At 42.3% G+C, this 26240-nt stretch overlaps 1 protein-coding gene and 1 long non-coding RNA gene across 2 annotated transcripts in view; one reads left to right on the forward strand and one right to left on the reverse strand.

The window, feature by feature from the left end:
- Window positions 1-4355: 4355 nt before the first annotated feature.
- On the reverse strand, window positions 4356-6862 carry LOC136318776 (uncharacterized). The gene is made up of 3 exons (XR_010728120.1): window positions 6814-6862; window positions 5689-5762; window positions 4356-4569 (listed from the first exon to the last, which is right to left on the reverse strand). It is a non-coding gene; the product is annotated as an uncharacterized lncRNA (long non-coding RNA).
- Window positions 6863-6879: 17 nt separating this feature from the next.
- CDC5L (cell division cycle 5 like) overlaps window positions 6880-26240 on the forward strand; it is a 56403-nt gene continuing 37042 nt past the window's right edge. Inside the window, exons 1-7 of the mRNA XM_066251632.1 lie at window positions 6880-7054; window positions 9748-9851; window positions 11022-11183; window positions 12170-12297; window positions 15941-16040; window positions 22919-23137; window positions 25164-25308. Coding sequence (XP_066107729.1) covers window positions 7010-7054; window positions 9748-9851; window positions 11022-11183; window positions 12170-12297; window positions 15941-16040; window positions 22919-23137; window positions 25164-25308 — 903 coding nt within the window. The 5' untranslated portion in view covers window positions 6880-7009. The remainder of the gene's footprint in view (window positions 7055-9747; window positions 9852-11021; window positions 11184-12169; window positions 12298-15940; window positions 16041-22918; window positions 23138-25163; window positions 25309-26240) is intronic.

Consider the following 26240-nt stretch of genomic DNA (forward strand, 5'->3'; position numbering starts at 1 on the left):
TGGGCTTTGCTTTATTTATTTATTTTTGTGGCAGAGACAGAGTCAGAGAGAGAGACAGATAGGGACAGACAGACAGGAAGGGAGAGAGATGAGAAACATCAATTCTTCGTTGCGGTTCCTTAGTTGTCCATTGATTGATTTCTCATATGTGTGTCTTGACGGGGGCAGAGGGGGGCTACAGCAGACCGAGTGACCCCTTGCTTGAGCCAGCGACCTTGGGCTCAAGCTGGTGAGCCTTGCTCAAACCAGATGAGCCCGCGTTCAAGCTGGCGACCTCGGGTTCTCGAACCCGGGTCCTCCATGTCCCAGTCCGATGCTCTATCCACTGCACCACCACCTGGTCAGGCTGCTTTTTTAAACTTTATATTTTGAACACTTTCAAATAAACAGAAATATTGTGAGAGTTGTACAATGAACAAATATGTGCGTATCCTTCACCTAGATTCTATGATTGTTAGCAACTGTCCAAATTTGTGTGCTCTCTCTCATATTATTGCTATTGTTATTTTGCTGATTTATTCGAGAGTGAATGGCAGACATCATAACCCTTTACTTCTATGTACTTCAATATGTATCTCCTAGGGTCAAGTATATTCTCCAACAATCACTATACAAATATCAAATTCATAGAATTTAACATTGATATAATTCCCTCACTATACAGTCTACATTATGTCGTGTTTTTTTTTTTTTTTTTTTTTTAGTGCGAGAAAGAGAGAGAGAGAGAGAGAGGGAGAGAGAGGAAGGGAGAGAGATGAGAAGTGTCAACTTATAGTTGCAGCACTTTAGTTGTTCACTGATTGCTTCTCATATGTGCCTTGACTGGGGAGGGGGACTCAGATCAAGCCAGCAAACATAGGCTTACGCCAGTGCCCTTGGGTTTCAAGGCAGTGACCTTTGGGCTCAAGCCAGTGACCATAGGGTCATGTCTATGATCCCACACTCAAGCCAGTGACCCCATGCACAAGCTGGATGAGCCTGTGCTCAAGCCAGCGACCTCAGGGTTTGAATCTGGGTCCTCTGCGTCCCAGTCCAACGCTCTATCCACTGCATCACCACTTGGTCAGGCATCTCACTGTAGGGTCTTTAGTAAATAAAAATGTGTGTACACAGGTGTGTGTGTGTGTGTGTGTGTGCGCGCGCGCGCGTGTCTGTACTTCTTTCAATAACTGAAGTTTGCAGGTTTAATAAAAACAACGCATATATGACATTGAGAAGTAAATTCAGTGAAGTACTGACTTACCTCGCACATATCGTATTCTAATTTCAGATCCTGGGAAAACTAAAAGCCGTATGTCGTCCGGATGGAAAATTGTTACGGATCTAATGGCACTAAGGACCAAATAAGCTAAATGAAGATAGTTCCAAGATTGTTTCCACTGTCTCTGCACTCTAAGTTATCAAAGGATTTATATATTAGGGTATTAAACTTTTAAAATTCCACAGATGATTTGGGAATATTTTGTATGATTTCATTGTCTACATTTCTAGTTTGAGGTATTCAGTTTGGTTAGATTATTTCTTTTTGCTCTTAAGCATTTGGGTCTCTAAAGTTAGGTAGGTTGCCCTGGCTGGATAGCTCAGTTGGTTAGAGCGTCATCCCAAAGCACAGAGGTTGCTGGTTGGAGCCCCGGTCAGGGCACACACAGGAAGAAGTCTATGGTCCTGTCTCTCTCTCTCTCTCTTTTTTTAAACTTTCATTTTTCTTTATATATATATATATTGATTTTCAGAGAGAGAGAGAGAGAGAGAGAGAGAGAGAGAGAAAGAAGGGGGAGGAGCAGGAAGCATCAACTCCCATATGTGCCTTGACCAGGCAAGCCCAAGGTTTTGAACCGGCAACCTCAGTGTTCCAGGTCGACGCTTTATCCCTCTGCGCCACCATAGGTCAGGCCTCTCTCTCTTTCTACTCCTCCTTTCCTCTCACTCTGAAATCAAAAGTAATAAAAACAGTTCGGTAGGTAAATGCCTGGTTTATTGACTTTAACACAAGTATTTTAGTGTTGGTTCTCTTCAAGAGAGGTCCAGGCTATGCCGAGAGAGGCTTTCTTTCCTGGCTGGAAAGCTAGGCGCAAGTGATACCATGGCAATGTGCCAGGTGTGGGATGGTGAAGTTCCCAGGGGGCTCTGGGAAAGCATGTGGGAGTCTCTTTGAGGTGCCTGGCATCGTCTCAATGTTGGGAAACTCCAGGAGGGGTCATAGCTGGAGCCCACCCTAGAGGGTGGGGGGCTACTACGTGAGGAGCCAACACTTGGACCTTGTAAGAAACACATCCATGGCAAACATTTCTTGTGCATGGAGGGACCCAGCCCTCATATCAAACAAGCAACCCCATATGCTGATGACTTGTTTTCGAAGGAAATGTATCTGCCACACATATGGAGAGGCTGTGGGGGCAGCTTTCAGTGGTGATAGTGTGAGCATGGGTTTGATCATCTGGCTAGAAATGTGTTCTTTTGGTTGGGTGCAGTGTGGGCTGGAGTAAACACTGGGGTTCTCTTAGAAAGGGAGGACAGAATGGATGCATGAGGCATAATTATACTAAAAATCATTAGTTTATCTGAAGCTCAAATTTAACTGGGAGTTCTGTATTTTTATTGGCTAAATCTGGTAATTTATAGGAGAGGTGGCACAAAGGAGAAGGATTTGATGGCCAACTAATAAGTTCAAGTGGCAAGACTCTGGGATGGCTTGGATGTGGGTGGGGGAAGGTGAGAGAGAAGGAGAAGTAGCTACAAGCTTGATGGTGCTATTGCCAGGGCATAGCCCATGTGGTATCTTCATACACCTAAGAGAAAGATGCCCTCTCTGTGGACACAGTCCCATGGACGTACCACTTGGAGAGCAGTGTGCCAGCTAGATTTCCACCCCATTTGTCCTTCGTGCAGTGACCTGCTTACACTACTGTACATGGCAGCCTTGGCTAGTCACTGGGAGAGGGTGTGCTGCGGGGAAGTGTAGGTTTTCTGGGGGGAGCTCAGTTTTGGAAAGTTGAAATTGAGGAACCTGTGACACACACAAGTGAACCTGTCCAGCAGGTAGTTGGGCATCTGAGTCTGGGGTCTTCTATACGCATGTGGAAAAGTCTCTTGTGAGAAATGTCAATCCCAAGCCTGTGCCACGTGGATGCCGGGTTGAGATGTCAATTACCTGACTGGACTATCAATCCCAAACCGAGAAATGAGCTCAAAAAGACTCCTGAACCTCTGGGGGGGAAATCAAATTCTGAGAAAAAGCAAATTCTCTTTGGGAACACTTCCCTACCTTGGGGCACAGGGGACTACATCCAGGAAAAGGAGCTTCTGAGAAAAAAATTACAAACTATAACTGGACCCCCCACAGGAAGTCTCGGTAGATGAACCTCAAACCCATTAACATGATTAACCATGGTTAGCAACACGGTAGGAATTACCAGCATTTAGGGTGCATGAGATTCCATTTTGTAATAACTTGACACCCAGACATTAATTTCTCCTAGTACTAGCTGAGGAGTTTCTAAATGGGAGGGAAGGGCTGAGGGGTGGCAATCTGGTAGATGGGATGAAATGGTATTTGCAAAGCAGCTCATTGTTTCTACTTAAAGTCCACCTTTTTATTTTTGGGCAGATGAAAATTATGAGGGTAGCTAACCCCAGCCCCTTGCCATGCCTTGCTGTCACAGGCTTTGACCATTAGTTTAGCTCAGGGTTCGGAAACCTTTTTGGCTGAGAGAGCCATGAACACCACATATTTTAAAATGTAATTCCGTGAGAGCCATACAACGACCCGTGTACATTATGCATTATCCAATAAATATTTGGTATTGTCCGGAGGACAGCTGTGATTGGCTCCAGCCACCCGCAACCATGAACATGAGCGGTAGAAAATGAATGGATTGTAATACATGAGAATGTTTTATATTTTTAATGTTATTATTTTTTTAATTAAAGATTTGTCTGCAAGCCAGATGCAGCCATCAAAAGAGCCACATCTGGCTCGTGAGCCATAGGTTCCTGACCCCTGGTTTAGCTCTTTCCTCAGCAGTTTCTTAATGAAAAAATCCTGGATGAAAGAGAAACTAGAATTTTGATTGTTTTCTTGGCTAAACAAAGTTAGTTCATTAGAATCTGCTCCCCCAAAAGGGATGAAGGGTGCAACCTACAACCTCCCTGCTTATATCTCTTGTAATCTATCCCCTTGTAAACTGGATGGATCTCCCAACCTCTTTCCCCTCAAATTGTGTTCCCTGTATATCAATAGATTTAAGGAAAAAGGTTTCCGGGGTCAAATTAGTTTGGAAATGCTGTATTTACAAGGGAGTGTATTCGTTTCCTAGGGCTGACATAACAAAGTGTCACAAACTGTGTGGCTTAAAACAGGAGAAATTTATTCTCTTACAGCTTTGAGACTGGAAGTCTGGAATTAAGGTGTCAGCAAGGCTGGTTCCTTCTTGGAATGTATTCCATACCTCTTTCTTAGCTTCTGGTGTTGCTGGAAATCCCTGGGATTCCTTTGGTTTGTAGATCCATCTTCAACCTCTCCTTCGTCACATACTGTTCCCCCTGTGTGTCTGTGTTCCTTCTCCTCTCCTTGTAAGAACACCAGTCATTGGATTAGGGCTCATCCTACTCCAGTATGACCTCCTCTTAATTTGATTACATCTTATCTCCAAATAAAGTTCTATTTATAGGTACCAAGGAATAGGACTTTGAATGTATCTGTTTGGGGGACACAATTCAACCCACAACAAAGAGACACGATTTCTTCATCTTACAGCATCTTGTTGTAAGGTTTTGATTTTGGTGACTGTAAAAGGGAGCTGACAGAGCATTGTGTTTTTTAAATGTTCAAGTAATCATGAAAAAACTTGTTTATTTTTAATGGAGTGTCCCGGTGTTCTGTAGAACATATTTGGGTGAGTGAGGAAGACATGGGGGCGTAGGTCCTGACTGGGTGGGAGTCCCTGGGTCCAGTATGTTCCTCAGTCCTAGGTGCATTCTTGTTCTTGAATTCTAATGATTAGTTCCTCTTTGGCATTAGCCAGTCATAGTTGAGTTTCTATTATTTTAAGAAAGATTCCTAACAAATCCAATTCTCTCTCAAGAGCCATTTCAGATCTAACATTCCAAGAGCCCATAATTCCTCTCATTAAGCCTCTCTTTAGAAATGACCACTCACTTTCCTAAAGGTTCACAGTGACTGATGGTACCATTTGGTTGCCTCTTGGTTGACTATTCACTATGGCTGCCTTCAGGGAGGTCGTTGGCAGCCCTTTGGGTGGAGATGGCCTCCTTTTGGGAGCTCCAAGTTCTGATTGGTGAGGCTGGGGTGGTATGGTGGAGTAGACTGGCTAATCTAAGCCATGCTGGAGGACAGCTTCTGGTGTTAATGGTTATGGGCTCCGGTTTTGGACATCCTAGAACTGGTATGATATTGCATTTTCTGAATCCTGAAATGGAATATACAGTCTGCACCTTCAGAGGTGCCTTGGGGGACATTTGACAGGGCTGCTCTGTCTGGATGGTTAGGCTGTATAATGTATGTTCCTAGGGAATACAATGCACATTGTAAACGTGGTATTTCTAATTTTCTTGTAAAAAGAGTGTTCTGTTCTGAAAACAATATGTTGTGACAATTTCCAAGCAGATGTCAATAAATTCTGCTTTGAAGAAGGGGCATCTTTACTAGCTGATACAAAGATGACTTACGTTGTGGAGGTGGTCCTGTGTGAGATGGAGAAGCCATCATTATGGGCTCTTGGAATGTTAGATCTGAAATGGCTCTTGAGAGAGAATTGGATTTGTTAGGAATCTTTCTTAAAATAATAGAAACTCAACTATGACTGGCTAATGCCAAAGAGGAACTAATCATTAGAATTCAAGAACAAGAATGCACCTAGGACTGAGGAACATACTGGACCCAGGGACTCCCACCCAGTCAGGACCTACGCCTGGCTATCTGTACTCTTTTTTCTGTCCCTCTCAATGCATTTGGGGCCTGCTTTCTTCCCTTCTTAGTCTACACATGTACAAAACATCGTGGCAGACAACTCCTGGGCATCACCTATCAGAGATTCATAGGGCAGCAGAGAGACTGGCCTCTTCCAGGTTCGTGTCAAAATTCCTAGGGAGGAGACCTAACTGGCTCATCTTTGATCAAATCAGTCACATGGCCAGAGCACCGAGGTGTGTGTGTGTGTGTGTGTGTGTGTGTGTGTGTGAGAGAGAGAGAGAGAGAGAGAGAGAGAGAGAGAGAAAGAGAGAGAGAAAGACAGACTGTAACCATAGTAGCTGAGTGGCTATTGGGGGTGCAGGGGCAGAAGGTAAAGGTCACATATCGACATATCGTATATAGGGTTTCTAAGACGACCTGGCGTTGCCCTTCTTGCAATAACTTTTATTTAACAATAATTAGGTATAAGACACTATGCTAGGTTTATGATATTTAATCCTTAGGCAACCTTATGAGGTTGGTACTGTCATCTCTACAGGTTAGGAAATGTAGAAATAAGCTGTAGTCTTTTCTTGAGTATTCTGTGCACAAATTCCTATTAGTTAAATGCTTGATAAAGTGCTAAATTAATAACTAACAAATCTCTTTTCAAACCAACTGGGCTGAAACTCCACGCGCGTGACGGTGCCACTCTTAGCCACCGGGTGACGTCACAACCAATACCACCTCTGCGTTCTTGCTAAGAGCCACGGCGTATATCTCGCGACGGCCCTGTTCTCTAACCTGTTGTGGACATGCGCGCACCCTACTGCGCTTTAGCCAGGGTGCTTAAAGGGTTTCCTACCAGTCTTAGACTACAGCTTTAACAGCGAGGCACTTACTTTCTTTTCAGCTACCGAGTTCTCGCGATACTTGCTACCCCGCTCTCCCCGCCCACCTCCTTGCGACTGCGCAGATCTTTACATAGCAGAAGGTCGCGCCTGGGGGAAGTGGCGGTTTTGAGTCCCGAGGCCGCAGGGCCGTTCCTACTTCTCTGAAGCTCCTCTCGGCCGCTTGCCGAGACACTCCGCCACCAAGATGCCTCGAATTATGATTAAGGGGGGCGTGTGGAGGAATACCGAGGTAAGTCTCCCTTTCCCGCCGTCAGCTGCCCTTCGCCCCCTTAGCAGTTTGTGCGCACGCGCGCGGAGGTCGGGAGGCGAGGTGGATGCCCTGCGGGGTCTGCGTGGGGGACCGCGCGGGGCGGCGCCGGGCAGACCCTCTGCGCTTTTACCTCGTGCCCAAGATCCTGCGTTATTTGAGCACCTCTGGGATAGGGACCGTGATTTAATCACCTGCCTGCCTGCCGGGCACTTGTTAGGCCCCCAGTGAACCTTGGTTGAATAGAGGTTGCGCCCCCTCCCCCGCCCTGGAGGAACTCAGAGTGTGGAGGGGGAAATAGCACATCAGCGGGAGTTGGGCTTCTGGGGGCACCCCTTCCCCTTAGCCCGGGCACCGTGCATTTTTTTGATACTCAAAAATAAAGAAGTGCTGTGGCCACAACTTTGTTTCTTTATTGACTTCCGTGCAGAGGGGAAGCAGTTTGGTGGCCAGGTTTGAATAGCCCGTTTATGCCCTCATGTCTGTGGTTATCTATTATCAAGGCGTAACCTGTCTGTCCAGCCGACAGATCCCAAGGCCTGTCTCTTCCTGTCACTCCTCAGCCTGGATAGAATCCAGGTGGAAAAACTGATTACAGTCGTCTTTTTGCTTCCAGAAATGTAGTGGATAATGCCAGTGGCGAGCCAGTGGACGCGGGGGTGGGGTGAGGGAGTAAAGTAGAAATATTAGTGCAGTCTGTGTAGAGTTCACTGAATTTGTCGGTTTCTGGAGCAGATCATATGTTTTTGTGATCTGTGTCTTTATATAGCTTGTATTTTCTTGAAATAGCCTCCTACTGTTTGGCATCTTTCCTGCCATCGTTCAAAACCCAATTCAGAACTCTTTTTGGAATTTTTGCCCATTTTCCTGTAAAAAATGAGTTCCACCCGGTGTTCCCATTGCTCCTCCTTCATTCATTTGTTATATAGCTTGCTTTGTCCTTTTGCATGTATCACATCATTTTGTGTGATGCTGGTTAAGTTTCTTAACCTCTCAGAACCTCAGTTTCCTTGTTTTTCTAATATTAGGGAATGATAATAATACCTCCCCACCTCCCCAGGATTAAATGAGTCAATATATTTAGGACAGAATCTGGCACATAGTATTGTTTCAGTAAGTACTAGTTGCTAGTTCTTTCCTTTAGCAGACAGCACCCCAAGAGGACCAGATCTTGATCTCCCTAGAACCAAGGACAGTAACCGACATGAAGTAGGTTGCTTAGCAAAATGTTTGCGGAATAAATCCTGTAGGACAGATAACTGTGATACAGGGGCAGGCAAAAGTTATTCAGTTTTGAGTATGTGAAACACAATTTATTCTTGAATTGTTATTAGTTTTTGTATTGCAACTGTAAACCTACTTTTGCCCACCCCTGTATATACTTAGTTGAAGATGTATGTAAGTGTAGCAGCACTGTAGCAGAGTTACAAATAAAGTTGGTGACAGTCTTGCCTCACACTTTGCACAGAGGGAATCAGGCAGTTTACATTGGAGGAGAGATGGCTTCTGGAGGAGAGACAGGTGTACAAAATCAAGTAACAGCAGGATTCCTCTGCAGTGGCCAAAGCTCCGCAGTCTTGTAATCTCGGATGATGGGAAGGTGGAGTGGGTTAGAGTAGCTCATGTATGAGGCATAGCTTGAGTGGAGAAAGTCTTAAAATGCCCAAGTGCATTCCTCTGTGGCCTGGTGTCCATGCATATCTTGCTGGGATACCCCAGAATCAGTAAATTCTATATCAGAATGGGTGCCCTAGTGAAATAGCATCTAGGGACTGGGGGAGACTGGAAGGAGGTGGGAGAGAACTACTTAATTCTCAGGTTAGATCTAGATGTGGATTCTAGGCTCAGAGTGGAGTTTATGGGGCTGGAGAGAAAATACTGTTTTATAAACTGGAGACAGGAACCCTGGATTTGATAATGGAATCAGTAGAGTCTTGACTTGCTTCTTGAGGGCTTGATGTGTCCTATTGGATTCTTTTTCCCTAAGTACAGAAGACCTGGTGCAAGGTAGGTGTTCAGGAAATGTCTTTTGAATGAATGATTAAGTGAATGAGCTTTTAAGGAGAATGACAGCCACACACTGGAGAATATTTTTTGTTAGTCTCTATCAAATAAGATTTCTTATATTGGGCTGTATCCATCCCAATTTATTGGGGAGTGTGTATGTGCAGGGGTTGTGTGTAAGGGAGGGTAGGATGTCCTTCTAAGAGAGGTCTTAATTTGTTGCTTTTTGCTGATTTCAGCTTTCTGTTTATTATGATAGTAAAAAAGATTTTTTCACTTTTTTTTAAATCAAGGATAGCGATTTTCAATCTTTTCCATCTCATGGCACACAGAAGCTAATTACTAAAATTCTGTGGCACACCAAAAATATATTATTTTTTTATGATTTTTTTATAATTTTGATTCAGTTACACAGGATGGCTATTGTGTTAGCTGTTATCATATATTTATTTGACAATCAAAGGGAAAAGAGGTCAGTACCTGTGACTAAATAGTTAGGTATTGCATGTTTTAAAAATTCTTGTGGCACACCAATTAAAAATTGCTGATCTAGGAGGTGTGTGTGTGTCTCTTTTTATCTCCAGCAACACCTCAGAATTTATTTAAATTTTGTCATATCTCACTTTGAGTTTTGTGATTGAATATACTGTTTTTCTTTGGCAATTTTTTAGGATGAAATTCTGAAAGCAGCGGTAATGAAATATGGGAAAAACCAGTGGTCTAGGATTGCCTCACTGCTGCATAGAAAATCAGCAAAGCAGTGCAAAGCCAGATGGTATGTACCAGTTAATGAATGGAAAACAGAAAACAACCTTAATTATGATGATGAAATGTCAGTTGTTTTGAACCTTACCAACAAAAGCAGGTGTTGTGATGTAACAGAAAGGATGCAGTGGGAAATGGGAATTTAAATATAAGACTTAGCTGTCTCTTGCTTCCTATGTGATCGTAGGCAAGTCATTTTCCTATCCTCTCCGTCCTGCACATGTTTTTTCCCATCTGGGGATGGTAATACTTGGCCCTAACTGATGGAGATACCAGGCTCAAGTGAGTTAATTTGTTTGAGAATGCTTTATGAAGTGTAAAATGAATCTGCTTGTAGGTACAGATGGACTTCAGCTTATAAACGGATTCTGCTCCAAAAGTTTAAAAGTTGGTTAGAATTCTCTTTCTCAAAGAAATGAATGATAAGTAATGGTTAATTTTCTAGGCTAGCTCACAGTAGTAGTTTCCTCATAATACAGTTGAAATATTATACACACTGCTCACAAAAATTAAGGAATATTTTATAGCTTCATATTCATTTTGAAATATCCCCTAATTTTTGTGAGCAGTATATTTGCTACCCCAAAATATAACATAAACCATCTCTACACCTGGGATATCCCCTTTTAAGTCCTAAGCGGTAGACACATTAAACTTCTTATTTCATGTGTTCTTGGCATGAGTGATCTGGCCCCAGCCCTCACCCATGTGGTACTAGGATCGTATTTTGAATTGTACAAAAGTGACCTAATTTCCTAGGCAGCTGAGTAGGGGAAGAGATCATAATGTAGAGGTTGGAACCCAAAAAGGAAGATAGTCCTCAAACTGAAGATGTTCTGATTTCTGCTTCTCTTGGCGGAGCTAGGCCCCTGCCCTAATGTTTGGTAAGGCTTATACCTTGTTTGTCAGCCTCTCATCCAGCTAGGTAAACTGAATGGGAAAGGTGGGTTGGGATTAGGAAAGGCAGATAATGACAGTAGTTTCACTTAAATTGAAAAACTTCAAAGAAAAGCAGTGACTATTCTGTTGTAAAAAAACATCTTTTGTAATTGAAGGATGAGCGTTAACCTTCCATTTTTCAGGCACTAGAAGTCAGTGTACCTAATGTGAAAATAGGACATTTGTGCCAGGTGACTGATTAATGTAGAAAAGTACATTATTAAAAGTATCTTTTTAATAGGTATGAGTGGCTGGATCCAAGCATTAAGAAAACAGAATGGTCCAGAGAAGAAGAGGAAAAACTCTTGCACTTGGCCAAGTTGATGCCAACTCAGTGGAGGACCATTGCTCCAATCATTGGAAGAACAGCTGCCCAGTGCTTGGAGCACTATGAATTTCTTCTGTAAGTGAATCTACAAAAGCAGTAGTAAAATGCGTGTATATCATCTGAATGAATCTGGATAAAGTTCTAGCATTTGTTGTCTTTAAACATTTAGTTACAGATTGGAGTAAAGCTAAAGGAGCTAAAGCTACTGGATTGTATACTCCAAACCTCATGTGGCTGATCAAAATTATTTTTGTTAAACCATACATGTTCATTATAGAAAACCTGGGGAAAAAATAATAAAACATAAAAATCACCCATAATCTCACTACTGAGAGTTAACTATTGGAACCTTTTATTTCTTCGCTAATAATCTTTTTTTTTTTGGTATGGCTGTACTGCTTGTGTGATTAAGGGACTGCTTGGATCCTGTTTTACAGTGAATGGAAACACTCACTGAAATTAGAGGGAGTATTAATACTGTCTCTTTCAGGTGAAGCAATAGTAGAAATGTTTTATTTTGTTTATGCCCATCCTTTGGTATATATATTTTTTATTGTTCTTGAATTTATTGGTTTGACATTGGTTAATAAAATTATGTTTCAGGGACACAATTGTACATCATTTGTGTATTGTACTGTGTGTTCCCCAGCCCAGGTCAAGTCTCCTTCCACCACATTAATTGCTCCTGCTCCTGCTCCTGCCTCCCCCACCCCCCTTTCCCTCCTGTAATCACCACACTGTGTCTGTGAAGTTTTTATTTTTACTTAATCCCTTCACTTTTTTTACCCAGTTCCCCTACCCCTGCCCCTCTAACAGCCATCAGTTTTCTGTATCTATGAATCTGTTTCTATGTTATTTTGTTCATTAGATTCCTCATATAAATGAAATCATTTGCTACTTGTTTTCTCTGCTGGCTTATTTCTGTTAGCATAGTACTCTCCAGGTCCATCCGTGCTGTTCCACTGGGTTTCTGAAAGAAAAGCGTGCCAGCACTAGGCAACCTGGTGCTTCTGAGACTAAATGGGGTGAGAGTATGACTGATTCATCTGAACCCTTTATAGGGATAAAGCAGCCCAAAGAGACAATGAAGAGGAAACAACGGATGATCCACGAAAACTTAAACCTGGAGAGATAGATCCAAATCCAGAAACAAAACCAGCACGGCCTGACCCAATTGATATGGACGAGGGTAAATACATGTTTGTGAGAAATTTCTTTGGTAACCCTATTCTCTCAGGCTTGTTGAAAAACTTAATTCCTTTCTAAATTTCTCTGACTTTTTAGTATCCAAGGTCAGTTTCCTGTTATTCCAAATCTCATTCTAAACATATCGAGTCTTTTATTATAGAGTAGTTGCCCTTTTTGAACAGTGTCCCTTTATCTTCTGATTTTTTAGCCCATTTTCTAAGTTAAGCAGTGTACTACTACTGGACAGATTTAGTGGAGGCTAGGGCTAAGCTCTTGAGATCTTGTATTCTTATTCTCATTCTGTGAAGAAAGCCAAGAAGTCAAGATACTGGGCTCCAGTCCTGTTAATTACTTCTTTGACTTTAGGCTGGTAATTTAATCTGTGAAAAAGCAGCACCCCAAGATTGTGATGGCGATTTAGGGTGACTCCATGAGACATTGTATCAAGAATCAGGAACTAGATTTTAGATGCATGTCTGCCAATTAGTAGCTATTTGACATTAGGCAAGTTATATAATCTCTTTGAGTTTTCTGTTTGTTTTTTGTTTTACAGAGACAGAGAGAGAGTCAGAGAGAGGGATAGACAGGGACAGACAGGAATGGAGAGAGATGAGAAGCATCAATCATTAGTTTTTTGTTGGGACACCTTAGTTGTTCATTGATTGCTTTCTCGTATGTGCCTTGACCGCGGGCCTTCAGCAGACCGAGAAACTGCTTGCTCTAGCCAGAGACCTTGGGTCCAAGCTGGTGAGCTTTGCTCAAGCCAGATGAGCCCGCGCTCAAGCTGGCGAGCTCGGAGTCTCGAACCTGGGTCCTCCGCATTCCAGTCTGACGCTCTATCCACTGCGCCACTGCCTGGTCAGGCAATCTCTTTGAGTTTTGATTCCATTTCCTGCCAAATGGAGAATAATATCTTTCTTACCTTCTAAGTTTATTGTAAAGCATTCATTAAATATTTGTTTGAGTTTCTAAAATTTAAAAGTTTGACTGTAGTGGTTCCCAAAGGCAGACATTGGCTAGTCTGGCTGCATCGTTGTTACATGGCGAACTTTTTTTTTTTTTTTTTAAGAGAGTTATTTATTTATTTATTTTTACAGAGGCAGAGATAGACAGGGACAGACAGACAGGAATGGAGAGAGATGAGAAGCATCAATCATTAGTTCTTCATTGCGCATTGGGACTTCTTAGTTGTTCATTGATTGCTCTCTCATACGTGCCCTGACCGCGGGCCTTCAGCAGACCGAGCAACCCCTTGCTGGAGCCAGCAACCTTGGGTCCAAGCTGGTGAGTTTTTTGCTCAAGCCAGATGAGCCCGCGCTCAAGCTGGCGACCTGGGGTCTCGAACGTGGGTCCTTCTGCATCCCAGTCCGACGCTCTATCCACTGCGCCACCACCTGGTCAGGCCCACATGGCAAACTTTTAAAAATACAAGTACCAGCACTTCTCCTGGAGTTAACTGAGGGGGATAATAATTTATCCCCCTCAGTTTATTATCCTCAATAATTTTGGGGATGGAGGGGCAATCCTGGAATCTGAGGTGTTTTTTTTAAAAAAATTTTATTTATTGATTTGAGAGAGACACAAACATTGATTTGATTTGTTTTTCCACTTATTTATACATTCATTGGTTGGTTAAAAAAAATTTTTTTTAGAGCGAGACAGGAAGATAGATGAGAAACATCAACTCGTAGTGGTGGCACTTTAGTTGTTCACTGATTGCTTCTCATGTGTGCCTTGATGGGGGGGGCCTCTAGCCGATCCAGAGACCCCTTGCTCAAGCCAGCAACCTTGGGCTTCAAGCCAGAGACCATGGGGTCATTTTGATGATCCCACACCCAACCTGGTGAGCCTGCACTCAAGCCAGATGAGCTTGCACGCTCAAGCCAGCAAACTTGATGTTTTGAACCCGGGACCTCAGCATCCAGGTTGTCATTCTGTCCACTGCAGCATTGGTTGATTCTTTTTTTTTTTTTTTTTCATTTTTCTGAAGCTGGAAACAGGGAGAGACAGTCAGACAGACTCCCGCATGCACCTGACCGGGATCCACCCGGCACGCCCACCATGGGGCGACGCTCTGCCCAACAGGGGGCGATGCTCTGCCCATCCTGGGCGTCACCATGTTGTGACCAGAGCCACTCTAGTGCCTGAGGCAGAGGCCACAGAGCCATCCCCAGCGCCCGGGCCATCTTTGCTCCAATGGAGCCTTGGCTGCGGGAGGGGAAGAGAGAGACAGAGAGGAAAGCGCGGCAGAGGGGTGGAGAAGCAAATGGGCACTTCTCCTATGTGCCCTGGCCAGGAATCGAACCTGGGTCCTCCGCACGCTAGGCCGACGCTCTACCGCTGAGCCAACTGTCCAGGGCTGGTTGATTCTTGTATGTACGCTGGTCAGCCTCATTGGTTGATTCTTGTATGTACGCTGGTCAGCCTCATTGGTTGATTCTTTTTTTTAATTTAATTTAATTTTTATTTTTTATTTATTGTATTTTTCTGAAGCTGGAAACGGGGAGAGACAGTCAGACAGACTCCCGCATGCGTCCGACCGGGATCCACCCGGCACGCCCACCAGGGGTGATGCTCTGCCCACCAGGGGGCGATGCTCTGCTCCTCCGGGGCGTCGCTCTGCCGTGACCAGACCCACTCTAGCCCCTGGGGCAGAGGCCAAGGAGCCATTCCCAGCGCCCGGGCCATCTTTGCTCCAATGGAGCCTTGGCTGCAGAAGGGGAAGAGAGAGACAGAGGAAGGAGGGGGGGTGGAGAAGCAAATGGGCGCTTCTCCTATGTGCCCTGGCCGGGAATCGAACCCGGGTCCCCTGCACGCCAGGCTGACGCTCTACCGCTGAGCCAACCTGCCAGGGCGGTTGATTCTTGTATGTACCCTGGTGAGGTTCATTGGTTGATTCTTATGTGTACCCGGTTTAGCCTCATTGGTTGATTCTTGTGTGTATCCGGTTTAGCCTCATTGGTTGATTCTTGTGTGTATCCGGTTTAGCCTCATTGGTTGATTCTTGTGTGTACCCTTTTCAGGCTCATCGGTTGGTTATTGTGTGTACCCTGGTCAGGCTCATCGGTTGATTATTGTGTGTACCCTAGTCAGGCTCTTTGGTTGATTCTTGTATGTACCCTGACCAGGGATCGAACCCACAACCTTGTTGTATTGGGACGATGCTCGAACTAACTGAGTTACCCTGCCAAGGCTAGAATCTGAGTTTTTCAAAAGTTCCCTTGTGACTCCATTGGATAGCCTTGTATAGGAATTGGTCTGAGGCATCAGTAATGACATTTATTATTATATTCTCTGGAGCTATGGGAAATGTATTGGAGGACAAAATAGTTCTGAGGAAAGGAAGGTATATCTAATGAGGATGATCAGTTCACTTATAATTAAATAGTTTTGCAATATTTTGTAATTTGTGCTTTGCCAGTTAGTAGATGATGGTGAAGGATATGAAACTTATAGTCACGTTTTAATGGATACTTGCTAAATGTCTTCCTGTTTTGTTATACTTAGCTCTTCTCAACATATCTGTTAAATAGGAATTGTTCTGATTTTATAGAAGATGGTTTTTCTCATCTTAAGCACTAGGGTATGTCACTTACATACTTTCCTTCTGTTGGAGAAGAACTTAGTTTTTTTTATTTTTGCAGATGAACTTGAGATGCTTTCTGAAGCTAGAGCCCGCCTGGCGAATACTCAGGGAAAGAAGGCCAAGAGGAAAGCAAGAGAGAAACAGTTGGAAGAAGCAAGGTATGGTTGTTTCCATCCATAGTTGAGCAATTAGTCCGTGCATCCTTAGCCCAACAAAATTGCATGATTATCTAACCCTTTTGGGTGAATAATAACTAGAATTCCAGTTTTGGTAATGTTCTTTATTACTTTGGAAATGCCTAACCCCCGCCCCCCCAATCATTTTAGAATATAGAAAAAAATGCATATTAAAAAATTTGAGGGGGAGATACAGGCAGAAGTAATGCCCCGCTGTGTGTTCAGTGTGTTGGATCTTCCTGTTAGCATGGCAGTGCGTCATTGGTTGGGCCGGCTCGGAGTCAGGGGGCTGGGACACACAGGGCTGTGTGACTTGTGCATGACTGCCAGTTACTCGCCTTGGTTAGCTTTGTGCAGACACTGGCTTAAAACAGGAAACTTGACTGAACCTAGAGGGAATTAATGAACTTTCAACCAAATTTTAGGTGTTCACAGGAATTATTTAAAAAGTGAGTGCTTTAAGTATTGCTCTCTGTTCAAAGTTTTCTCCACTTTCCCCTCCCTTTTTCCTTTTGGATAAAGCCATGACTGACGCCATTCCTAATGGCCCAGGAACGGATAGAGGGAAACCTGAACTGTATAAGAGCTTTTTAGCTTTAGGATTGCAGGCATTGTAATAACCTCCCTAGCCTGCACAGCTACTTTTTGTGGTCCCCAACGTGCTTCCTGACTTGATGACAACCATTGTGTTGATGGTTGCCCGGTAACAGCTTTGAAGGGCCAGATCCTGGGCTGGAGGGTTCTTTCATGCCTGAGGGTGCTGTTGGCACAGACGGCTGGCCACTATTCCAGAGTAATTACTTACGATGGAAGGGGTGTGACGGGCTGGGACAGGAAACTCAAACAAAAGGAGGTGCTAAAGTTTCTGTCCAGTCTCAGCCACCTCTCTGTTCTGTATACTTGTTAGGGTTAAGTAATGTAAGGTTGAAAATACCGTTTTTCCATTTTTGTCCATGGTTGGTAGGGAACCGGATTTTTTTTTGAGCCTTTTAACTATATGGATTGGGCTCAGGATTTGCCAATCTCATGTGAAAAATCTCCAACTATGGCTGACATTGCTTGCCTTAAATAAAATTTTTCAGGTTTAAATTTACCTATACCTTACAGATTTTCTTGGCAGGGCTACACACCCTTGTAATGTATGTTGTATGTAAGTCTTGTAATAGACTAGATCAGCAGTTTGCAACCTTTTTCATCTCAGGGCACACATAAACTAATTACTGATATTCTGTGGCATACCACAGATCTGATCTGACTGAAGAAAGGTATAATTTTGATTCATTCACACTGGACAGCTGTTGTGTTGGCTGTTGTCTTTTTTTTTTTCTTTTAGCCAGAGAGAGAGACAGAGACAGACAGGAAGGGAGACATGAGAAGCATCAACTCGTAGTTAACTTTTTTTTTTACAGAGACGGAGAGAGAGTCAGAGAGAGGGATAGATAGGGACAGACAGACAGGAACGGAGAGAGATGAGAAGCATCAATCATCAGTTTTTTGTTGCGACATCTTAGTTGTACATTGATTGCTTTCTCATATGTGCCTTGACCGCGGGCCTTCAGCAGACCGAGTAACCCCTTGCTCGAGCCGGCGACCTTGGTTCCAAGCTGGTGAGCTTTGCTCAAACCAGATGAGCCTGTGCTCAAGCTGGCGACCTTGGGGTCTCGAACCTGGGTCCTTCTGCATCCCAGTCCGATGCTCTGTCCACTGCACCACCGCCTGGTCAGGCAGTAGTTAACATTTTTTTAGTTGTTCATTGATTGCTTCTCATATGTGCCTTGTAGGGGGCAGGGAGCTCAAGCTGAGCCAGTGACCCCTTGCTCAAGCCAGTGACCTTGGGCTTCAAGCCATTGAATTTTGGGCTGTAACCAGCGACCATGGGATTATGCCGGTAACCTAGTAGTTTCTAACCTGGGGCTTTATCCCAGGTTGACACTCTGTCCAGTGTGCTACCACCAGTCAGGCTGTTGTCATTTTTTAATTTAACAATCTAAGGGAAAAGAAGTTCATGCCCCCGACTAAACAGGTATTCTATGTTTTAAAATTTTTTGTGACACATTGGTTGAAAATTGCTGGACTTGATTGGTCTGTATGCAAAATGTAGTGCAAGGCTATTTAAAAGCTAAATTACAAATCTGTCTTATAACTTAAAAGCTTTTTATTGATTACAAAAATAATACATTTTTTATACTTCATATGAAGCGATAAAATATCCCCTAATTTTTGTGAGCTGTACATTTAATATTTTCTTTTTTCTTTTTGTGGCATAGTTGGTACAATGCTATATATTTTGGTTATGGTCATTTAATATTATATTGCAAAGGTTTTCTAATGTCACTTAAAGTTTTTTTTTTTGACAGAGAGAGAGAGAGAGACAGACAGACAGAGATGGAGGGATAGACAGGGCCAAACAGATAGGAAGGGAGGGGGATGAGAAGCATCAATTCTTTATTGAGGCATCTTAGTTCATTGATTGCTTTTTCATATGTGCCTTGACCGGGGCGGGGGGGGGCTACAGCAGACCGAGTGACCCCTTGCTCAAGCCAGTGACCTTGGGCTCAAGCCAGCGACTATGAGGTCATGCCTATGATTCCATGCTCAAGCCAGCAACCCCATGCTCAAGCCGGATGAGCCCATGCTCAAGCTGTGACCTTGGGGTTTCAAACCTGGGTCCTCTATGTCCCAGTCCAATGCCCTATCCACTAAACCACCGCCTGGTCAGGCAGTCTTTTTTATTTTTTTAATGGATTAAACATTTTTATTTACTGATTTTAGAGAGGAAGGTGGGGGTAGGGAGAGACAGAAACATTGAGCTGTTCCTGTATGTGCCCTGACCAGGGATCGAACTGGCAACCTCTGCACTTCAGGATAATGCTCTAACCAGCCAAGCTATTTGGCCAGGGCACTTGAAGTCTTTATTTAAAGAAAGAAGTTACTTTGACTTTTGAAATGTGTTCTTCCAAACCTTTCTCAATATAGATGTACACACATAATAATATTTATATATGATTAAGTCACACTGTATATACTGTTTTGAAGGGAAGTCAGCCTTTAATTTTATTGGGGTTCCCTTGTAAGTTATTTCTTGAAATATTTTACTTTGCTCCCTTTTTTCTCTCTTCTATTTTTGTGCATATACGGGTGCACTTAGTGGTGCTCCCTATATCTGTGAGGTCTGTTCATATTTCTTCATTCCTTTATCTCTGTTCTTCAGTTTGCATAATCTTGATTCATCTGTCTCCAAGTTTGCTAAATCTTTTGTCAGTTTGAATCCACTGTTGAGCCCCTCTCCTGAAGGTTTCATTTCATTTCAGCTTTATACTTTTCAACTCCGGAATTTCCATTTGGTTCTTTTTAATCATGTCTATCTTTTTACTGATATGTAGTTGATGCAATGTTGTCATCATACCTTTCTTTACTTCTTTAATCATTGTTTCCTTTGTCTTTGAACATGTTTTTAATGGCTCCTTTGAAGTCTGTCTGTTAAATATGACATCTGGTAGCTCTCAGGCAGTTTCTGTTGCCTGCTTTTTTCCTGATGTATGGATTATGTTTTTTGTTTCTTTGCATGCCTCATAATTATTTGTTGAGAGCACTAGAACTCAGATGATATATTATAGTAATTCTGAGTACTGGTGTTCACCTCCACACCTCCTTGGTATTGTTATTTGCTTGTTTACTTGTTTAATGAGGCTGGATTATTTACTGAAGTCTGTTTTCCCTTTCTCTCATCTCAGAAATGAGAAGTCTCTGATATTATCCTTCATGGGGGCACAGTCTGGGGTATGCTCATAGTCACCCTTGGATGACATGACATGGCTTTTTAAAAAAATTTTTATTTCTCAAGTATGCCCTTTTTTTTTGAGAGAGAGAGACAGAGAGAAAAGCATCAACTTGTTCCACTTAGTTATGTATTGATTGCTTCTTATACTTGCCTTGACTGGGGATCAGACCAGCATCCTTGGGCTCAAGCCAAGACAGTGTCCCCTTGCTTAACCTGACGACCTCAGGATCATGTTGATGACCCTGTGCTCAAGCCTGCGACCTGGGGTTTTGAACCGATGACCTCAGTGTTCTGGGCCAGTGCTCTGTCCACTGCGCTACCACGTGAGATGATGTGGTTTTGTCAGGACTTTATTTGACATCTTTTTTCCTGGCTACACCTAACTCTATTACTGGTTAGCTGATTGTTTTATTTTCAACAGTGTTTTGAGGCATAATTTACTCTATAGACTTGTCCAGTCAAATTGGGGCTTAATTGAAGGGATAGTTTCTGAGGTCTGGGTTTGATAATTGTTCTGACCCCCCAGGGGCCTCTCCCACCTGTCTCTTTCTATGTTTCTTTCTCGCAAACGAGTGGGCCGGCAGCTTAGCTTATATATCTCCAGTGACAGTTTTTCCCATTTGCTTCACCACAACTTCCACTGGTTTTGAGAGTACCTTTAGGCTCATGCTGTGTTGCAGATGAAGTTAGTTTCCTTGGAGAGAGATTGGAGTCTGGTTTTGCTGCTGCACTCAGATGGGCTTGTCTCTGAGTGACACCCTGACTTTAGCAGCCGAGTGCTTGGGGAGGGGGTGTAGTGGCTCCTGTTTTCCTCGGCCTGCCTCTCCCAGCATGGAACCCTCATCCCACAACCTGGGGCAAAGGCTTTGGGCCTTTAGTATTCTTAGCAGTGATGTGCTCAAGACGGCCTTTGGCCAGAAGGAGGAAGCCAGTACATGGACGCTCTGGACCGAACTACCCTCGGCGGTGCGCGTCTGGAGGAAGGATGAGACGTGCTCCTCCTGGAATGAGAGCCCTCCTGCTGGGGCCAGAGCAGAGGCCCAGGATGCCTGTGTGTCTGGCTTAGCAGTGTGGAGTGGGGTTTCCATCTCCTTGAGCTGCATGAAGTGGGTCTAGATTCAGATATCATAGATTCTCACTTTTCTTGCCAAGTTTTGGTAAGTTTTCTTTTTCTTTTAAAAAAAAATTTTTCCATTGATTTGAAAGAGAGAGAGAGGAAAGGGTGGGGGGGGGGCAGAGAGAGAGAAGCATCAGCTCGTGCTCCACTTAGTTGTGCACTCATTGACTGCTTCTCACATGTGCCCTGACTGGGGATTGAACCCTCGACCTTGGTGCCCCAGGATGATGCTCTATCCACTGAGCCACCTGGCCAGGGCCTTAGTAGGTTTTCTTGAATAAATGCTTCTTCATTTGCTGTATTCCCTTAGAATCCTTTTCAGAGACTTAAAAATTATTTAAAAAATAATTTTAAAAAATAATATTTGTCAGTTTTGCTAAGGTCTACAGAACCTTCTCTAGCTGGAAGTTGCTCCTATAATTGATTTTTGTGGATTGATTTTCTTCCCCCCATTAATATTGTGAATAACTTTCTCTTCATTAAATCATTAAAATTATGGCATCATAGGAAAGTACAAATAAAAAAATTCCTACTTCCAGTGATGATTACTGTTAATATTTTGGTGGATCTCTTCACATTTCCTCATGCATATGTCATTCATACACATGCATGTAATTCTTGTTGCTCTGTACACATATATTTTGTAATCATTTTTGCATAGCTGTGTGCCTTGGGCATCTTTCTATGTTGGAATAGATTTATAGGCTTTTTAAAGATTATATGTATAGCTGTATAATATCCTATCTTATAGCTATGTATAAATTCATTTAACTAATTTCTTACTGTTGGGTAGATTATCTGGTTATTCAGTATTATAAACAATGCTTGAGGGCCAAGTCCTTGTTCATGTTCTTACTTATTTCCTTAGGCTAAAGACTGAGGAGTGAAGTTACCAGGTTAAAAGAAAATGTGAAAAACTTCAATGTTTTAATGTATATTTTCAAATTCTTTTTGGGGAAAGCTATATCAGTTTATTTTCTCAACTGCCAGTGTGGGAGAGGGTCCACTTTTTAGCACCCTTGCCTTTGAAACAGGACAAAAAGCTAATTGCTAGTAATTAAATATGCAGAAATGGTACGTGATTTAATTTGTGATTTTTAAATTGTTCAAGTTGCATTTTTTTCTTAGTGAACTGCTTTTTTTTAAAAAAAAGCTTGCATAGATTTTTTATGTCTAACTATTTCTATTCCTATTATTATTGCAATATTATTATTTTATTTTAATTTAAGTGACAGGAGGGGAGATAGAGACTCCCACATGTGCCCTGACTGGGATCCACCTGGCAACCCCTATCTGGGGCCGATGCTCAAATTAAGCTATTTTTAGCTCCTGAGGTTGATGTGCTTGAACCAACTGAGCTATTTTCAGCGTCTGGGGCTGATGCTTGAACTGCTTGAACCAACGGAGTCACTGGCTACGGGAGGGGAAGAGGGACGGAGGAAGGAGAGAGAGGGGTGGAGAAGCAGATGGTTGCTTCTCTTGTGTGTCCTGACCAGGAATTGAACCTGAGACATCCATATGCCAGGCTGATGCTCTGTTACTGAATCAAGTGTCCAGGGCCTAACTATTCTTAATATTAGTAACATATTTTTTCCTATTATTTGTCTTTTAATTTTGCTTTATGGTTTTTTAAAAATGGTACAGAGATATAAAAGTTAAATTTCAAAGCCATTGCTCTTTTCCTTTGCCCTTTATTTATATTTGGTACATGCCCATCCAAAGATAAGATACATACTTACTCACAGTTCTTCTGGGTTTTCTTTCCGCTTCTGTGTCTGTGTGTGGGTGTGCGCATGCACCTGCGCTCGTCCCTTTAATTCGGAACTGAATTTTTATTTTGGTGACTGGTGTGAGGGGTGGATTTTCCCCCCTCAAATAACCAGTTGTCTTAATTCTGTTGGCTAATCCATACTTTCCTCATGAAATGATTTTCAAGATGATCTTATGTTCTTTTTTTTCCAGGCGTCTTGCTGCCCTCCAAAAGAGAAGAGAACTTCGAGCAGCTGGAATAGAAATTCAGAAGAAAAGAAAAAAAAAGAGAGGAGTTGATTATAATGCTGAAATCCCATTTGAGAAAAAGCCTGCTCTTGGTTTCTATGATACTTCTGAGGAAAACTACCAGGCTCTTGATGCAGATTTCAGGAAGTTAAGACAACAGGATCTTGATGGCGAGTTACGATCGTAAGTGCCTTTCTGATTTTGAAAATGGGAAGGTGCAGTAGGAATTTTATGGAGGGCCAAGTGTTATCCTTGTCAGAACCAGATGTTTATTATTTAGCCCAGTGGTAGTCAACCTGGTCCCTACCGCCCACTAGTGGGCATTCCAGCTTTCATGGTGGGCAATAGTGGAGCAACCAAAGTATAAATAAAAAGATAGATTTAACTATGATAAGTTGTTTTATAAAGATTAATTCTGCCTACCTTAGCGAAAATCCATATAAAGTACTTGTTAAGTAATTATTATTATATGCTTTAACTTGTTGTAACTCTGCTTTATAAATTTTTTAGAGTAAAGTTACTTCCCTACTTTATAAATCACCATCACTGTGGAACCGGTGGGCAGTTAGAAAATTTTACTACAAAAGTGGGCGGTAGGTATAAAAAGGTTGACTACCCCTGATTTAGCACAATATAGCCTCCCTTTGCTTTTATTTATTTAATGAGTTCACTTTGTGAGAAAATCAGTGACCCTGGCCGTCCTGTTTTTCGCATAGAATGCTGTTTGTATCTCTTGAATGTCAGCATTTGGCTCTTAGCGAACTGTCTTTTCAATGAGTCACAATCTTAAGATTTATGCACATTTTTGAACAGTTAGTTGTTTTACTAATAGCTTGAAGGAATCTGTCAAAATCTGGTCTGGTTCTTTTTGCCTTGCATTTTAAAATTTTTCACTTAATGAAGATAAGTAGGTATATTAATAAAATGTCTTAGAATGCGGAGGATTTTGCCTATTTCAAGGGATTTTTAGCGTTCCTTTAATTATGTCAGAAAATTGTGGGGAGAACTATTTATGGTTGTCAAAGATTTTTAGTTTTTCACCTCCTGATTGATGTTCCATTTCTATTGCATGAATTGTTACTGAATAACAGATATTAGCCACTGTGAAACAGAATTTTCTTGGATGTATTCCATTGCATTTATTTCTTAAGTTAGGACCTTCCTTTAGAATCTAAAGATAAGAGCTTCTACAAATAAAGAAGTATAAGATGAAAACTAATCATTTGGAAGGAGTAAACTAGATGGGGGAAGAGGATGACATGCAAAAGAGGGGAGGAAGTATTCCTGGAGTTTTAAAAGACAGCTGAGCTAGTGACCCTTCGCTCAAGCCTGCAACCTTGGGCTCAAGCCAATGACCATGGGGTTGTGTCTATGATCCCATGCTCAAGCTGGTGAGTCCTCGCGCAAGCCGGCGACCTCGGGTTTTGAACCTGGGCCCTTAGTGTCCCAGGTCAATGCTCTATCCACTGTGCCACCACCGGGTCAGACCTAACAACTTTATGGTGTAATTTGTCAGGACTTAAATATCCTTTTTTAAATGTTTTGTGAATTTAAAAAATCACGAACAATTGAATTACAGTTTTAAAGGGAAATGTTAAAATTCACAATGTTTTAATTTTGTTGCCTCTATGAATTGCTTTCCTTTCGGTATATACTTCATCATTTTCCTATGTGTACACATATTTTTATGTGAATATAATATGATAAAGGAAAAAATTTTTTTTTTAATTCGAGAGACACAGGAAGGGGGAGAGAGAGAGGAAAGCATTCATCTGTTGTTTCACTGGTTATGCATTTGCTGGTTGCGTCCCATGTGTGCCCTGCCCGGGGATCTTGAACCTTGGCAGTTTGGGATGACGCTCTTACGGACTGAGTTAGCCAGCTGGGGCCTGAAGGAATAATTTTATGGGTTGTTTTTTTTTTATATATGCAGCATTCAGTTTATTATAATCTTCATACTATATAGTTTTCATATTTAATAATTTAGTGTATCCTGTTTTGTTAATTCTTTTGTTATTTTAAGTCCATATTCCTGTTGAATATAGTGGGTAGATATTGGTATAGAGACCAACTTAATTTATATAGTTTTTGTCTGTTAGTAATTTTCATAGAAATGAGATTATTTTGTTCAAAATGTATGAGTATTTATATGACTTTTAATGTTGTTGCCTTTATGTAACTTAAAAATCTCTTCCTTGGTCCATGACAGTGAAAAAGAAGGAAGAGATAGAAAAAAAGACAAGCAGCATTTGAAAAGGAAAAAAGAATCTGATTTACCATCAGCTATTCTGCAAACTAGTGGTGTTTCTGAATTTACTAAAAAGAGAAGCAAACTGGTACTTCCGGCCCCTCAGGTAATAGGATAAAAGCATTTTTTCCTTTCATTGTGTGGACTCATAATACTTATCATTTGCTCAGCAATACTTGAGGGCTTTTGTGCCAAGTTTTTACTAGGTGCTCAGTGCCCTTAAGAAATTCATGGTGTAATATGTGAGTCACATAAAAATAAGTCATTGTGATAGAACATAGTAAATAAGCAAAATGTCTTTGTAAAATCATGCTAGGCCTGAAACTGCTTATATGATGGTTTAGTAAGTAATTGGCAGCTCTTAGCAATTTGTGAGCAGGTTAGGGCGCTAGGCCTGTTTTTTTGTGGCAGACCAGGATAAAGGTTTTTTTTTGTTGTTGTTGTTTTTTTAAAGATACTTATTGATTTTTTTCAGAGAGGGAGAGAAAGAGGGGAGGAGTGGAAAGCATCAACTCATAGTTGCTTCTTGTTTGTCCCCTGACCGGGCAAGCCTGGAATTTTGAACCAGCGACCTCAGTGTTCCAGGTTGATGCTTTATGCACCGTGCTGCCACAGGCCAGACCAGGATAAAAGTGGTATTTGGTTTTGTGGACTTTAGGCTGCTTACTTCTAGTTAATATTTTGTCGTGCCACGCTTATGTTTTAGAGGCAACAGCAGTGAAAAATCAGTGTGGGAGATGGAGAGGAGAGAGAGAAAATCAATCCTTCAGCTTATTACAAGCTTTAGTCCTTTGACTTAATTATAAATGGTCAGGAACAGAAACATGGGAATTTTGAATAAGCTTTTTTTTTTTACTTTAAAAACTGCAGATGAAAAAGGAATTTATATTTGCCATAGGAGGGGAGCCTCATAAGCTCTTGTGTCTGGAGGACTGCAGCGCTGTAGAGGAGTTTGATGCCGCAGAGGGACGGACTTCGGCGGCCGGAGGAGCGCCCTCTGGATGCGTGCACAGGCCGCATCAACACAGGAGTCTTTGG

Source organism: Saccopteryx bilineata, chromosome 1 (genome assembly GCF_036850765.1).
Source record: "Saccopteryx bilineata isolate mSacBil1 chromosome 1, mSacBil1_pri_phased_curated, whole genome shotgun sequence".
Taxonomy (NCBI): Eukaryota; Metazoa; Chordata; class Mammalia; order Chiroptera; family Emballonuridae; genus Saccopteryx; species Saccopteryx bilineata.